This window comes from Ceratotherium simum, chromosome 3 (assembly GCF_057802395.1).
Source record: "Ceratotherium simum simum isolate JZ-2026a chromosome 3, ASM5780239v1, whole genome shotgun sequence".
In the NCBI taxonomy this organism is placed as follows: Eukaryota; Metazoa; Chordata; class Mammalia; order Perissodactyla; family Rhinocerotidae; genus Ceratotherium; species Ceratotherium simum.
The window spans coordinates 39701357-39718609 of NC_141902.1; the positions used below are offsets into that span (position 1 = coordinate 39701357).

General features: G+C 40.0%; 1 protein-coding gene and 1 long non-coding RNA gene across 4 annotated transcripts in view; one reads left to right on the forward strand and one right to left on the reverse strand.

Annotated features, from left to right (window-relative positions):
- The first annotated feature begins 112 nt into the window (after nt 1-112).
- On the forward strand, nt 113-4940 carry LOC147917535 (uncharacterized). The gene is made up of 2 exons (XR_015550287.1): nt 113-275; nt 440-4940. It is a non-coding gene; the product is annotated as an uncharacterized LOC147917535 (long non-coding RNA).
- The window catches only part of TTBK2 (tau tubulin kinase 2), a 131131-nt gene continuing 115198 nt past the window's right edge, over nt 1321-17253 (reverse strand). For all 3 annotated transcript variants that reach the window (XM_087426069.1, XM_004421474.3, XM_014780616.2), the window contains 2 exons: nt 10617-11890; nt 1321-8271 (listed from right to left, as the gene is read on the reverse strand). In XM_087426069.1, coding sequence (XP_087282195.1) covers nt 7809-8271; nt 10617-11890 — 1737 coding nt within the window. In that variant the 3' untranslated portion in view covers nt 1321-7808. The remainder of the gene's footprint in view (nt 8272-10616; nt 11891-17253) is intronic.

Consider the following 17253-nt stretch of genomic DNA (forward strand, 5'->3'; position numbering starts at 1 on the left):
GGGGCGGGGCCGGCGCCGAAGTGCGACCGTTGGGCCGCTGGGTGGAGGGGGCGGTGGGAAGGGGCGGTGGCGGGACCGGCGGCGGCGGGGCTTCTCCAGGCTGCAGCTCAGCTCAGGCCTTCCGTCTAGGCCGCGCAAAAGGCCCGGTGGTCCGCGAAGTGCAGCCGCACCGCTATCGATGAGGCCCGGCCCCGGCTGCCCTGGCCCGAGGGGCGATCTGCCGGGACTCGGGGACGCGGAGGAGGAGACCGAGGGCCCGGGTGAACGGCCGGACGGTAAAGCTGAACGATTCCCCGGAGGGAGACACCTGCCTACATCTTATGTGACAAGCTCCTTCTTTTCTTTCAAGAGTTTAAGTTTTCTAGATTTAGCCGTCACCACCCTAAAGGTCTTACGATAAAGTTAGCCTAACCTCATTTTGACCTTGTCTTTCTCAAAGGCTGAGTTTTCAATCCCCTGGCCCATGCCGTACGCACTGGTTTCCCAGCACTCACCGTCAGGGGATGACCATTTAAGGCTATAAGACGGAATCCTAGCAGGTAGGCTTTTTATAATCCTCAACCCACAACCCTTGAGCCCACGACAACCCTCAGGCAACCCTGCGCACGGAGTCGCTTGTCCGTATCTCTGCCTCTCTTACACCTTGTGAAGAGGCTTTACACCACGTTAATATTTCAACTGCTTTGCAGTTGTTAATAGGCACATTCATGATTAGCTTCTGGAAGCTTGAGTTATTTCTGAATTTCTCTTATTTCGAAAAACACGAAAGTCAGCTCTTTGGATGTTGCTGCTCACTGAGAAATCAAGAAAGGGAAACCAGGCAGAGAAAAACAGATGGCCTAACTCCCCAGGCCAAACCAAACCCCGAGGGGTGAAGCAGTGCCTACTGCAGTGCCCCTGTGAATGCCTCCTGCGAGTTCCTCTAGTTCAAAGGAAAGTTACAGGTGGAAAGGAGGGGTTGGGGAGCAGGAATCACTAAAAGGGATGTTTCCTGCAGAGAAGGAAAAAGTACTTCCAGCCAGAAATAGAATGATGGACTGAAAAGGAGCTTTTTAACACTTTCAGTTTTATTACATGGGGAACTGTCTCCTCATATCCCTGAACCTTGATTTTTATCTGCAGGGATACTGAACACCTAGTTTCTATTCAGTCCAGTGCTTCTTTTTTTAGGTCACTTCTGGATGTGGTACTGCTTTTATAGTAACACTTTCTGTTCCCTGTTGATCTTGTAACCTCTGGTGCATTCAATAACTTTATTAAATTAGAAAAATAATATATCCCACTTTTGAAATCCAAGCCATCACACAAATAGAACTGGAGTTTGCATGCGGAATGAATATTTTATTACTAGATTATAAAAATAAAATACAAAATAATTTTAAAACAGAACTTAAAACACTGTACAAGGCTTTAATATGATACAAATGGGAAAATTAAATAAATAATTACACTTTTATGTACAGATGGCCTATACAAAAGCACTCTGTGTTTCTGCCAATACTCTATATCCTTGGTTGCCTGAGCAAAAATGCATAAAGAGGGCTGCTTGGAGGGGAAAGGGACACAATGCAATACATTTGTAGTATTTCAGAGCAATTTCTCATCACTCTGATTCATGAAGAGGAGAAGAAAGGGAGAAAATTGGAATCATTAAAGTCTTCTATTCCAAATAACTGGTCTTGCTCTACAAGAGAGAATTCTTCTGGTTTGTGGTTCAATCTGATTTAATAGCTGCCAATAGTTCATAACTTTGAAGAGTTATATCTAATTCAAAACTAGAAGTTTCCCTCCTCCCACTTTTTTCCTAAAAGCTGTGACCTTGTAAGTAAATGGCCTAATGAAATCGGCACTGGCTATTTCAGGAAAGGAATCAGGAGGACGACCAGGAACTCTGTATGAGGGAGAAGTGAGGGGGCTCAAGCCTGGGTCATCTATCTGTTCTCTCCAGTTCACCCAATCCAATTTCAGAGCCCCAAGTGGCACAGCATTACATTTTTTTTATCTTCCTATCTTTGTATTTCTGAATGCTCTTTACCTTAGTGAACTAATTTATCTGGTGAATAGTAGTTTAAAAAGAAAATAGTTGTGAAAAAGTCCCGAGGGCTTTCCCCTCCTTGGGTTGCTCCCTAAAATAAATCACCTTCAAGCTCTGATAGCCTTATTTATTCCTTGTGGGTGAGTGAAGAACACCCAGACAGACTCCAGGTATGGAGAAGTGCTGTGCATGAATTTTAAGGATTTAAACTGCATATTATAAGCAGGAAAAAAGCATCATATGGCAAGTGTTGTATATATAAAAACTTGGTTTACTCAATGTTTTTAACAGGGTGAGTGAACACTTATGTACACAATATGAAACAATATTAAACTACTGAAAAGAGAGGTAAAATTCCTATCCATCGTTAGTGTGTAAAATCATGTCATCAGCAAATTCTGTAGTCACATGGGCTCAAAGATCTGCCTCACTGAATCCTATTCTCTAGGTCAAGGAACCCGGAACCCCTGGCCCAGGGAATCTGAGAGACATGTCAGCATCGCCAGTGATACATACTGTGTCCATACTGTCACTTCCAATTAAAGAGGCAGACCCTGTTAAAGTGTCACAGGGCAATGAAGGAAAGGCTTCACTTCTTTCATATGTCTCCTTAAGACCAAGGATCCAGCAAAGTCTAAGGAAATATTCAAATCATTACTGAGTAAAATGTTACTACTTGGCTATTCAGTGTCTTGAGATTATGTATAACCTGAAGATGATCTTGATCTTGATTTGCTCAAGGGGAATAATAATAATAATAACATCAAGCTTACACTTTAAAAATCGGAGCAGATAATCACGACTGAATTAGAAAATGTACTGATGGGCCAAGACTTGAACGCCATGATGTCATGTCCACCCAGGGATTTCTCAGGGATTGAGGGGTGCAGCATCCAAATTACCTTTTAAATGAATAAGGATCCTTGTCCCGTGTCCTGGAGTTACTAAGAACTACAGGAATTCCGCATATATACTCCCTGCAGTTCTCCCTAGCAATGTTGGTGACTGATTCTATAGCTCCCAAGATTATCTGGATTAAATTTCTCATAATTCCAGAGGGATTGCCCAACTATTGAGAACATCCAGTGGTACGATGTTTCCACACTACTCTCACATTCTCAAGGTACACACCAGAGCTCTACTGGATGATAACAGGGAAGTGGGAGGTCCTAACAACCACCTGGGGTTTCCATGTACTGCATCCTTCCATATGGCCTGAGGCCTGGAATTGCCTCTTGTTCCCTTTTCTAAGTTAAGGTCTAAATATGTACCTGTGGTTTCTAAACTTGGGTAAATATTGACATGTGAGGACTACCATAGTGGTTACATGCCTTAATCCTGTAATACTTTTTGTATTAAAACACAGATAAGTAAGTATTCTGCAAATAAACTGTATACAGAACCAAACTCAAGAAAGTTAAACAATGCAGTTGTTGTCAACCATTCTATCTTCTCGGTAATACAGGTGCTAAAGTATCTCTTCTTTTAGGCAAAGCCCCAACACATCGGTAGTAAATGCACATACACAGAAATGGGCAGACTTTAAAAGAGTGAACGCGAACAACTTAATTCCAAAATACATGAACAAGACAGAAGAAATGGTTCCCTAACATATGCCACATTTTGATAGATACAAAGGAATGAAAAAAGTTTTAAAATGTGAAAACTTTGATCTCCAAGACCAAATCTAGACTTATCTACAAATAAATATATTTTCAAATAGCCAGAGTAAGATGCATTTTTTTCACTAAGCCATTAAATTCTCAATCCTGGATCCTGTTTCTCCTATCACCAGTTCCTAATGTTAGATTAGGAATGTAGTTCCTAGAACAAAGACTTCTCTGCTCTAAGAGAAAAAGCATCTGTTTTTAATTCAAAGCTACTGGGTATAGAAAAACTAATTATAGTTTCAACTATCTGTGTCCGGGTTTATAAAACATGTACCAATGTACACTGTTTTCTTGTAGATTGAATGCAGCCATAGAAACATTCACATAAAATCTGTGGCCTGGACGGACTCGCTGATAATCACTGAAGAACCTCAAGCTCCTAGAGTGACTAGGAGCTAAATAGCAAGAGCTACTGCACAACTAGTCCACTGAGTTAGTAAGCAGTTGAGATTTATTTAGTATTTTAAAGCAAATAATATAAAGTAGATAATGACATCAGTGGGTCTCAATTACCATTTTGCTACTTATTTAGGACTCGATTAACTTGACAACTTTTACAAAAAACATTCACTTCACAACATGCAATTTAAAAAACAGTAAATGTAATGACGCCACTATCAGCAAGGCCAGGTTGCATACCAACTTGAGAATGAGAGTGCCTGCCTAAGATTTACCATTCAAAGATGTTTATAATCTGTGCTTTAAGGTTAAATTTGATATGATCCAATTTTCCTTCTTTGTTCACTCTACATTAAATGCTTTTAAGCTGTGCAAAAAATTACTATGTGGAATTTAATATTTCAACCAATCTGTACACCCTGGAGATTTGGCAGCATAATTTAGGAAGAAGGCTACCTAAAGGAACTGGGCTGTTGCTAATTCCATCTTCTACTCCACCCAAGTAACTCCAGAGACTAGACAAGGGAAGGTAAGTTAAGTGTGACTAGGTAACCAGCCATTTTGTTGTGACAGGAGAAACCAGGAGGCCTTTGATTTTCAAAAGATAACTGTCCCATACTACTTTTAGTAAAGTTTGGCTTGACTTTAATAATGGCCATGTCCCTCATCTTAGGTAGAATAACCAAACTGCTTTAAAATTAGTTGGATAATCTGTTTCTCACTGAAATATGCCGTCACTAAAAAAAACAAAAATAAAAAATAAAGAACTGAAAACAACAACAAAAAAATCAACTCATTCTCTGTACCATACTTAAAAATAAAATAAAAACAAAAATCCTTGTGCCAAAACTGCTTTGCTCAGGGCTGCCAACTTCTCTTTTTAGCCTGAGACAACTAACATCTAAAAGCACAAACTATGCTTTTAAAAAACATAAAGTACATCTCTATATAAGCTAGTACTTTTAAGTGGACCTATTGATACATAAGATATAGTCTGTTTTCTTTTGAAAGTATCAGAGCAGAAACATCTTTGGTTAACTCTCTCCTCTACATGCAAAATAAAATATTCTTACAAAATGAGGCTGTTTCTCTCTGGATCTTGAGTCTGTCAGTGCCCTTTATAAAAGGAGGCAACACAATGGAAAATTTGGGACAGAAACAAAAGGACCAAGAAAGAGAGAAAATACTCAGTTGAGATGTTGCCATCACTGTCAGTTTTGACTGCTAGCAGAGAGACGCCAATAAGAAATAAAATAACACACACACCACAACTGTAGCCTCATCAGCTTTTCCAGTGGTTACCATGAGCACATTTCTGACTAGAGGGGTCAAGATTTAAAGCTGGCTACCCTTAGCACAATTTAGCTAACACAACAGAAAAAAGAAAATAATTTCTTAATTATAGATTACTCCCCACCACCACCCCAAAAAAGTGAGGTGAAAAGAGGTAAGTGGAATGGTCACTTTTAAGAGATTTTAAAAAAATTTATGTCAGACCCATGATTATCATCCCAGTTTATCCATTCTAACCATAAGGATAGAATTATGTGATTAACATGACAAATCTTTGAACCAGTATTACAAGCATGTCCCAGTAATTTTTTTCCCCTATTAAAATCTTTCAAAAATGAAAATTAAATAACCTATCTTGGCTTGCAAACACTGCCAACCCTTGCATTATACACAAGGAAGGCAAGAAGAATCTGAAGTGTCACATGCCTGGAACATATTTTCAGAAAATGAAGATAGGCAAGACCCAAGTGTACGCCAGGCACACAATAAAAAGGAATTTCACCATCTGTGATCTTGAAATTCTCTTGAAATGGAGAATGAGAAAGAATGAGTTTATATAAGCATATGTTTCTCTATATATTTATAAATATTTATATAATTTACCATGAAGACATGCAAGTAGTGTTATAGCAACTATTATACAGTATAATACAGAAGGATCAGTCTTCCAATATTACAGTTGCTTTAGTTAAACAGCAAATATGTCTTATCTATTGCATTCCTCTGTAGTGCTTAGAACCGGAGAGAAATTAAGATTCCACACTAGGCTACATTTCTTATGGGAGACCATATATGCCTCAATAGTATTTTGAAGTTTTTTTTAAAGAGCTCAACACAGATAAAGAGAATGAGATAAGTTCAGTGCAGCTTCAGGGCCGCTTTGATGCAGCATTAGAATATGTTTACTTGGTGAGGAAATAGATTTCTTTCTTTTTTTGTTTTCCAATTCAACCATACTAGGTTTAGATTGACCAAACAGAAGGTCAAAGAGAAAGCACAGATGTTTGCTAGAAGGCAAATTTCAACAGCAAGCAGACCAATGTGCCTGACCTTAATAAGGTCTTTACGACACAGAACACCTACAGAGTATAAAATAGCCCATTTTAAAAGTCTAGTATAATTTAATTTTGCCTGATTCCTCTTAGCAGAAGAGTGAGATCAGAACAAATATGATTCTCCTTACAGCTTTATAAATTGAGATTACATGGAAATCAGGTCAAGAAGCCCAAATATTCAAACTAAAGCACAAGAAAAGCAGGTAATAAAACATTAAAAGATAAATATTGAGCCTAAATTTATTTCCCCAGATATTCATTCCTTATTGGCTAAATGTATAAAATACAAAGTTTAAGGATTTTAAGCCTCAGCAACATACCTAATTTCTTTCTACTTTTCTTTCTAAATTTCTAAAAGCATCAAGTCACAATCCACAGCATTGTACTTCCCTGATATCATCTTGGAGGTTGATATTAGAAATAGTTGGTACTTAGAAGACTTAAGGAAGCAAGATCTACTCTGGTAAGTTTTCCTTCCACAAGAGGAAACTAACAGGGGGGAAGAGGGTTCTTCTATCTGGAAGGGTATTACCCCACACCCTATCCCTCTCTCCCTAAAGCACTAAAGCCTGCAAAGTAGCTCTATTTAGACTTTTTCTTCCTTTACCTAAGTTTCATCAGTTATTTTTCACAATAAAAATATACTGAGTCAAGAACTGCTGCTCCAAAGAAAAATATTAGGGGACTAAAAAAAAGTAATTGGATTTGAAATTCTCAGCATGTGCTGCTAAAACAGCACTCTTTACAAGAAGAGAGAGTGGATCAGGTGAGAAACACTAACTTTAAAAAATGTAAAGTCCAGGGAGGGTACTAGGAATGAGGCCAAGTAAAGGGGTGAACTCACAGTACACCAGATAAACACAAAAGCCAAATGTTTATGAGCACTGGCTCCCCAGCAACAGACTTCTTATGTACTCTAATATCAGAGCAATTTCAACTCTCTAAGGTTGGGAAGTTTTGAATGAAAATATTAAATCAAGAAGTTTCACTTTTGCTATATAATCTTTGAGCAGAGCCTTTAAAAAAGTAGGCCAAACCCCTTAAAATTCCATTCCACTTCCTACCTTCAACTCTGTTGTTTCAAAGGCTGCTGAAAAATGAGAGTTCATTTAGTTAGCTTCTCCCTCTTGGATTTTACTGGATTGCCCCTTCCTATGCAAAGGCTTTGATTCCAGATCTGCTTGCTGCCTGCCTTAGGTAATTCCTAATCATATACTTGTCTTCTTATAAATTATCATGTTACTTTCTTTTGCAAGAGAAGATCAACACTGATTTTTTAAATAGACAGTAGAGGGACACACATGCATCAGGTTTAGGAGGAAGATCTCACACCTTTCACAGAGATGCAGCCGGCTCCTATCTGCTGAGTTTATTAGCTGACTTACTGTTCCCTGGAGGAGCTTTAGTGCTGGCTGAGTGGTGGTGGAGGCTGCCGGATCCTTTCAGGCCGTTCTTGCTAGGTTTGCAGTGCTCCTGTTGGCAGGACCTCCTGGAGGAGGAAGATCCTGAGTGGCTGGGAGGTGACTTGCTTCTCCCCAGATGTGGGGATGAACTCCTCTGGTCATGGTGGGGCCGTCCAGACCTTGATGGTGAGGAACTAGACGTGCGAGGCAAAGAAGAGCTTCGAGGAGAAGCACTGGGACTCCTGCGAGGGACAACTGGGCTCTTGGGTGGTGTTTTTGGATTGTGAGGGGATCCTGGATTCTTGCACTGAGTAGTGCTCCGGGGTTTCTGAGATCCATTTTGAAGAATCTGGGCCAGGCGGGAGAAAAGGTCTGAGTCGGAATTGCTACTCCCTAGGACTTTATATCTGCGGAGCCTTAAAAGAACAAAGAATTATTTTCATTTTAATCAATTTCAACTGTGCCTAGAAAGTCACAATGTCCCAAATCATAATGTGTGTGATGTGAGTCAAAATCAGGAAATGCTTACAGGACAGAGTTACTCTTTCACATACCAGCTGTATGACCCTGGACAAATTATTGACCCTCTCCTAGCTTTAATGGGAATACGATCTATCTCACAGGGTCACCGAGCAGCTACATGCAAGAGCCCAAGTAAAGTCCTTGGTTGGATGTCTGCCATTCAGAAGCACATAAGTGTTATTGGTCCCCTCCCTCATAGGGCATGTCTGCTCTTCTAATTTGAGGACTAACTTAATGAAATGTCTCTAGCATGTTAGCACAGGAGAGAGAGAGTAAACCATCTTGTTTAAGGCTCCTGGGATGGGAATTCTGCGTATACGTATATAAACATTAAACCCCACAATGTAAGTCTTCAACACAAACTGTACTCATGAACAGCAGGAACTACAGATAAAAGTATATTTCAACTCATTTAATAATATCAAAAAGAAAAGAGTAGTCACTGATTTCTCTTGGCCTCAGTTTCTGCCTGACAACAGCCTAAGATTCAGGGGAGCTGGGTTTGGGGACTGACTGCCCCTGTTACTGGCAACTGAGCTTGGACCTCAGAATTCTAAATCTAGAGAGTATTCATATGAATAGCAACGTCTTCTCTGCCCTAAATGTCTTCCTGTCTTGCCCTAAAAACCCATTAAGTTTAAGAATTTAAACCTCACACTGCTGACATGGCACTCATTATAGAAGAAAGTGGGAGAAGAACTTCCAAGGTTCAATTAGCACCTGCAGGATGCAGGGACATCAGTAGCTATCATCACCATCATGGGTCAGCAACAAATTACTGATTTTTCCTCTGATTTTTCTCTCCTCCTGCTCCACCATCTACTTATTCTGACAAGTGACATGAAACTCATTCTGGTTAAGCCTACCCTCATGGATCTGACAGTAAAATTTGTAGAATGAAATAAAATAATTCCTCTGTGCCAGGACCTAAGCGTAAAAGTTGAGTTTCCAGTGAGTTCCCACATGAGTTCCAGGCTGGTCAGCTCTAAAATAACTGGCACAATGCCACCTGCTTAGCTCGGTCTCCAAGAGCTACTTTTAGGGGACATGTAAAGTGCTAAATAATAAATCATAATTAAGATTTGTTTGTGGCAGTCCAAAGCAGCTCAAGCCACAAATATACCATCTCTATTAATAATAGATGCCATGCAGAAGAAAAAGGGGGATGTGTGAATATTGTTCATGGAATCACCTTTTTAAAATGTCTCAGCTAAATGACTGCTGTTTACTCATCACCATTCTTCCTCTGGGAGTCCTGTCCCACTGGCACTTCAAATCCAATATTTAGTTACCCTTGAACCTGAAACCCTAGGGCAAGTCAAAACTAAACTTATTTTAGGTAAGGGCAGCAAATTCTGCTGGTAATAATACAGATCGATTCTCACTTTGATACATTTCAGAAATCCTTATAATAGGTGGAGGCCTACTGTTATACTATCTACAACAGGCTACAGTTTTCATGTAAATGTATTTTGATTTTCACTTTTTTTTTTGTTAAAAGACCATCCTTTTTCTCTTTCTTTCCAAGGGTTTAGACCATTCTACTCTGTGAAAGTGAGAATTGGCTCATCACCTCCCAATATTTTATTTTCCCCTCTTCTTCAAAATACAATCACTTTATGGTCAACTATACATGAGAATATTTCAATAAACAAGTATACCATACAGTAAATATTAAAACAATATCTTTATTATATATGGTTGTATATATATACCATCAGACCTAGGGAAAGCTCCTATAGGATTTTTTTTGTTTAATTTATTATAATCAGATAAATAGCAGTTACCAGGGCCCATTCACCAAATTATGGACAAAGTATTGTTCACTAGACTTTGACACCATAATGACCTCTGTTATAAAGGGATTCTAACTAGACAAAGCTAGAAAATTACTATCTAGTTAAAATGGACTGGAAGAGATGTAACCTTTGTTGCATGCTAATAAGCACTCTAGACATATGCTACCTTATTTCACCTCCCAAAACCACGAGGCAAATGTTTTACCCATTTTATAGATGAGGAAGCTGAGGTTCACACTCCTCGAAAGTGGGAGAGCTAAGAATTAACCCGGATTAATCTGATCTCTTCTGCTACACTGTGCTATAATGCTTGGGAAAGGCAGAGAAAGAAGTAGATGATCAGAAGTAGGCAACAAAGAAATGAAACCACTGACATTATAAGCAAGCAGACACAGAAATAAATGCTACACACTTAACATAGGGAGAGCACACAGCATTACCTGGCTTCTACTCCAGGCCTTGTGGGTGGCTTTCCTGGCGGCGGCCGAGGCAAGAAATGAGATGAAGTTGAGCTATTGACTTGATCTGTGTTGACCCATGAAACTGGCCTTGGAATTTTGCTCTTTCTGGACTGGGAGACGATGGGTGACAGGAAGCTGTCTTCAGCTGATCTGCTCAGATGCGAGTCTACAGCCAGTCTTGAAAAGGGAGTGAAGACTTCCTCCTCAGAAAAGGGAGCAGGAACAGTGGCTAGTCTCTCCTCTAGCAATTTATCAGAGGCACTTGAGAGGTCCCCAAGGAAAGACCTGAGTTGCCTTTTTTCCACCAGAAGCTTGACTAGGTCTGGCTGATAAGCTTTCTTTTGGAGGAGCTTTTCTTTTGCAGAGACTGGAGAGGATGATTCAAAAGTTGAGTCTATGTCTTGTGCTAAAACAGGGATTCGACTGTGTCTGGTTACAAAGGATGACCTAACCACATCCTTCTGGGATGGGGGACAGTGTTCACTCTCTGAAACACACGGAAATAGTTCTCCATTTCTAGGGGCAATTTTCTCTCTCTTACCCTCTTGGTGCAAAAAAGTAGAGAGGTCTCCTTGATGACCAGGCAAGTCTTCACTCTTCATATCATCATCCTTAGATAACTTACTTTTTTGCATTGCTGCCACCTGGCCTATGTGTCCTTCAACATGTGGGTCAATGACTCGTGGAGAAGTTTCTGAAGTTCTAACTGCTAGAAGCTTCATTATCTCATGATTTTTGTCTTGATTTGGCACCACACTGAAAGTCTGTGTTTTTGTTACATCAAAAGGTTCAGTAGGAGCTGAGCGGTCCCTTTCCATAGTTACTAAGTCTCCTGGCAGACAGGAGATCTCAATATAATGCTGCCCTTTACTTAACTTTTCATCTTCATTCTCTGACCCTAGAAGAATGCTCTTCTCTTCAGTTTCCCTAGAGAGACCCTCACATTCTCTCACAGCCAGTCTGTTATGGTCAGGAATGTCTTTTGGTCCCAGGTCTTGGGATCTGTCACACTCTCTAATATTGGGTAACATGTCATGACCAATATGATCTATCTGAATCCCCAAGTCTGTTCTGCTTCCTCCACTAGGAGGTTCGCCCTCTGTCACAACCAAGCCAGAGAAGTTCTCCCTTGGAGAGCAGAGTTCCACAGTGGGCTCCAGAGGCTGAAGGTCTTTCTTCTCTGGCGGCTGACCACAGTGAAAGCTTCCTGAAGTCGACTGTGTAGATGCCACAGAAGGTCTAGGAATTGTAATCTGGAGAGAGAAGAGAAAAAAGTTAAAATGCAATAATGGGGAACATAAATGAAGATGCATGATTTGAGACTTAAAACCTCAAATTCTAATTTATAAAAGGAACACAGATGTTGACCAGGTCTGCTCAACTCATACTTACGAACAATTCTGAATAAAAATGCATGACACTCAAGTTCCCCTACTCAGGAACTATACAGAACAGTCTCCCTCTAGGTTCATCTCTACTTTTTCTTTAGCCTGCTCTGTGTTCTGGAAGACTGACTTCTAAGGACTGCACTATCCAGGCTCCCTTGCCTTCTGATTTCTGGTTGGGTTTGCCCAACGGGCAGCACCAACAGAGAATTAGGGTTGGAGGAAAGAAAGGTCTGGATATTAATTCTCTCTGCTTCCTCCCTGAGGGACTGCAGCTTTGGTGGTGGCTACACTCTACCACTTGTGGCCATGGCTCCTGTCACATGGTCCCACTTTCACAGATGTGACTCTCACCAGCTTCTGCTAACAGCCCCTCTTCCTTCTCTCTCAGGACTCAGGATAGGAATGGCTCCCTCTATTGGTTTTCTTAACTCTACTCACACATCTGTAAAAAGTTCCTTTCATTAAATTCTCTCCAAGTCCCTTTGAGTGTGCCAGCTATTTCCTAGCAGAATCTGGATACAGGAACATAGGAAAAAAGTATTGGCAAATTATTCTAAGTTGAAAAACTCCAAATTTACATGCAGTTTGCCGTTTCCCATAAATTCTATCAATCAAACAATATTAGGAATATTATATCTTCCTATAAGCAAAGACATACAAAGATGTTTACTAATGTTTCATATCTTTAATTTTTTAAGGTCAAGCCTATTATAAATGAAATTCTACCATCCTTCCACTGAGGTAATTTCAATTCTATGTGAATAAGATTCAACAGCTAATAAGAACGTCCTTTCTTAAGACACCTAACGTTTCTACATCTTCACATTTGTTAAAAGTGACACGTAGGGGCCAGCCCGGTGATGTAGTGGTTAAGTTCACGTGATCTGCTTTGGTGGCCCAGGGTCCGCGGGTTCGGATGCCGGGCGTGGACCTACCCCACTCATCAAGCCATGCTGTGGTGGCATCCCACATACAAAATAAATAGGGGAAGACTGGCACAGATGTTAGCTCAGGGCCAATATTCTTCAAGCAAAAAGAGGAAGACTGGCAACAGAGGTTAGCTCAGGGCCAATCTTCCTCCTCCTCCTCCCCCTCAAAGTGACATGTAAGGAAGCAGAAAATGTCAACCACATAAACTGGTAAGGAAAACAGCCTTTTTGAGAAATCAAATAAGTCAACTCACTTAATGAAGCCCATTAAGTTCTAGGAAAACTATGGTAATTGGTCTGAATTCAAAGCAAAATAAATTCAGAGCTGTCATGGGAGATTTCACTTAGACTTCTGTTCTCTAACTGTATCAGGTACACCTTTCTACAGAATTAGAAAGTGATCTCGATATTTTCCATTTCTTTCATATTTTCTTATTTTTATTAATGCCTGGTACTAAGTTTGACTAATATCAGTCTCACTACTTTCTAGTTCAGATAAAGCAGCCTCGTTATTTTATAGTTACCCCACGTTTAGAACTGGTCACACAGCAAGAGACAATAGACTACAAACCAATTATTATTTGCATTTTAACTTACAAATTATCCTTTTACTTTTCTTTCATTCAAGGATAGTAATGCTATTAAGATAACAAAAATTTTGGGAAGTTCAACATTTATACCAAATAGCCTCTTTTCCAAATGAAAGGTATGTGGTATACAAAATATCTATATCTCATTCTGGTTTTTTGACAAATTAGAATAGAGATAGGTAGTAGAATAATCTATTGGTTCCTACTATAGCCAAGAATAACTGAGTTATAGGAACACACTCCTAGCCTATTAAAAACATTAAATTTTAACCATTCAAGTTTCTTTGGGCCATTCAAATTCCACTATAGACTTCTTTTGTTAAAAGCATCTTTAATAAAAAATACATGGATAAAGAGAACAGATTAGTGGTTACCAGAGTGGAAGTGGTGGAGGGGTTGGCAAAAGGGGTAAACACCACATATGTATGGTGACAGATAAAAACTAGACTATTAGTGGTGAGCATGATGCAGTGTATAGAGAAACTGATATACAGGGCCAGCCCTGGTGGCCTAGTGGTTAAGTTCAGCACACTCTGCTTCAGTGGCCCGGGTTCTGTTCCCGGGTATGGACCTACGGCACTCGGTCAGCAGCCATACTGTGCTGGTGGCCCACATACTAAAAAATAGAGAAGGACTGGCATGGATGTTAGCTCAGGGTGAATCTTCCTCAGCAAAAAAACCCTGATATATAATAATGTACACCTGAAATTACACAATGTTATAAACCAATATGACCTCAATAAAATTTTAAAAAGCATCTTTATATAATACTTTTTTTTTTTTAATGGTGAAGATCAGCCCTGAGCTAACATCCGTGCTAATCCTCCTCTTTTTGCCGAGGAAGACCTGCTGTGAGCTAACATCTATTGCCAATCCTCCTCCTTTTTTCCCCCCCAAAGCCCCAGTAGATAGTTGTATGTCACAGTTGTACATCCTTCTAGTTGCTGTATGTGGGACGCGGCCTCAGCATGGCCGGAGAAGCGGTGTGTCGGTGCACACCCGGGATCCGAACCCGGGCCACCAGTAGCGGAGCGCGTGCACTTAACCACTAAGCCATGGGGCCGGCCCTATATAATACTTTATACAAGTGTTGAAAACTATGAATAAAACTAAAATACTATTATTGACCCATGTTTTTATGTACCAAATTTTTCTTTCTATACAGGCAGTACACAGAAGTGGTAACATATGAATATTAAGAGGCCATACATGCTAAAGAGAATGTCCCACTCACTGACTCTTTAGCCCTATTGTTACTCTGACCACACTTACGTTGGTTACTTTTGCCGAAGATATTGTTTTATTGTGGTTTGGTTTATGTGAATGGATATGGGGGCTGGCAGGGGTAAGAATGACGAGGGCAGCAGTCTTTGCCACAGCAGTGGGTAAAACTGAAAACCTGAAGCCTCAAGACCTAAGTAAATGAAAAGTAAAAGTTGATTTTGTCCCTTCCCCTGTTATCCCACTCCTCAGAGACAGTCATTCATTATTAATAGTTTAATGTTTATTTAAGAGGTTTTGAAACTATAAAAATTTTGTAGGGGTACTAAAAAGCACAAGCAACCTACAACTCACATGCAAAGAATAGAAGTCCCAGAAAAGGTAGACTGAAATAAAAATATTTCTTGGCTTTCCTGTAATTACATATCACATACATGGCTACAGGATTTATCAGTCAGTTTTCAAGCCCCTTCATGCAATATTGGAAGACCCTTTAGGGATGAGTCTAGTCCAACTATCCCCAACCTACAGATTTCTTTTTTTTTTTTTTTTTAAAGATTTTATTTATTTATTTTATTCCCCCCAAAGCCCCAGTAGATAGCTGTGTGTCATAGCTGCACATCCTTCTAGTTGCTGTATGTGGGACGCGGCCTCAGCATGGCCGGAGAAGCAGCGCGTCGGTGCGAGCCCGGGATCCGAACCCGGGTCGCCAGCAGTGGAGCGCGCTCACTTAACCACCAAGCCACGGGGCCGGCCCAACCTACAGATTTCTATCACAGCATCTATAACACTTCAACTGTGTTCCTTTATTAGACTGAAGACCCCTGAAAGCAGTGAGGAGACTTGGTGCCATCAGTGCAAAAAGTGACAATAATATTCCAACTGCTTGCTCCATAGAGTTGCTGTTAGGATCAAATATGGAAGTATCCTGTAGAACACAAATGTAAGATAATATAGTAGCCAGCCTCTAAGATGGCCCCCAATGACCTTTGCCCTCTGGTATTCATACCCTTGTATAGTCTCTCCCACACTGTTGCAGGGTTGGTCTGCGTGACCAATAAAATATGGCAGAAGTGATGGTACGCCCCTTCGGAGATTAGGTTATAAAAGATACCGTGGCTTCCATCTTGGTGGAGGTGTGTTGTCTCTACCACCCCCCTCCCCATCTCTGGCTCTTTCTCTCATCACTCACTGGGCAAGCCAGCTGCCATGTCAAGTACGGAGAGGCCCACATGGTGAGGGACTGAAGCCTCTAGCTAACAGCCAGTGAGCAACTGAGGCCTGCCAACAGCCATGTGAGTGAGCTTAGACGTGGATCTTCCCATCTCAAACCTTATGATAATTTCACCCTGGCTGAAAGATTAACAGCAACCTCATGAGAGACCCTGAGCCAGAACCATCAGACTAAGCCACTGCTGCATTCCTAACCCTCAGAAACAGAGTGAAATAATAACCATTTGTTGTTTAAAGGTGCTAAATTTGGGGTAATTTGTTACACAGCAATAGGTAAAATATAGGTGGTATTATTATTCCCTAGTCACATATACTGTTTCCAAAGGTAATATTAAAATGAAGCACTGGCTTTCTAAAGGACTATCTAGAACTAAGGGATCATGTGATACAATTTGCCATGATATTCTGTAAGGAATAACCCCTCCATTTCTATATTACCGTTCAAGTCCAGCCCTCTCCCTACCAACAGTGATTACCCAACATCACATAAAACTGGTCACACTCTTTCCTACAGCTACTACCATTTTGGACCAATAGTTAGACCTCTTTGGAAGCAGTTCAAGTTATTTTATTTTATTTTTCTTCTCTATACTTGTTCATTTATGCCAGCTTACTTCTTTCTCTCTATTTGCTAATAAAAACATAATTTAATATTTCTCCTGTAAGCCAAAGCTTGGTCTTATTTTACTCCCTGTAAGTCCGTGTTGTTCAGCTTCTTTTTAGAAATGATTGATAGTGGGCCAATTTCATAACTGCTTACCTTGGGGAAAAATCTCATTTCCGAAAATAACTCCAAACCAATTTCTTTGCAATCTAGAAAATTTATCCATCTTTCAAAATATATTATCTAAAAAATTTATACATGCTATTTGCTAATCAATGGTTTCATGTATAGGGACAAAGGAAGTCCTAAAGAAGGCTCACAAATCTGCACTAAGAACTAAAAAGTGGTGAAGTTCTCATCAGTTAATTTAATATGCCAACCATACTTGTAATACAGATAAACTTTTGCTTTGCCTATTTTTATAGTTCCTACATATTTTGGGATATCAGTACATTTTTCCTTCATATCATTATAAAAAAGAAGCAAGCCTGAGTGAAAAAGATACAAACTAACAGTTTCCCATCAGAATATGTCTTAATTTAAAATACCCAGATAGAATGGTAATATGGTTTACCATGTCATCCAAGCTACAGCATATAATCAGAGCTGTAAGAGATCTGGAGAGACTAATTGGCAGTACTCTCTATTTAA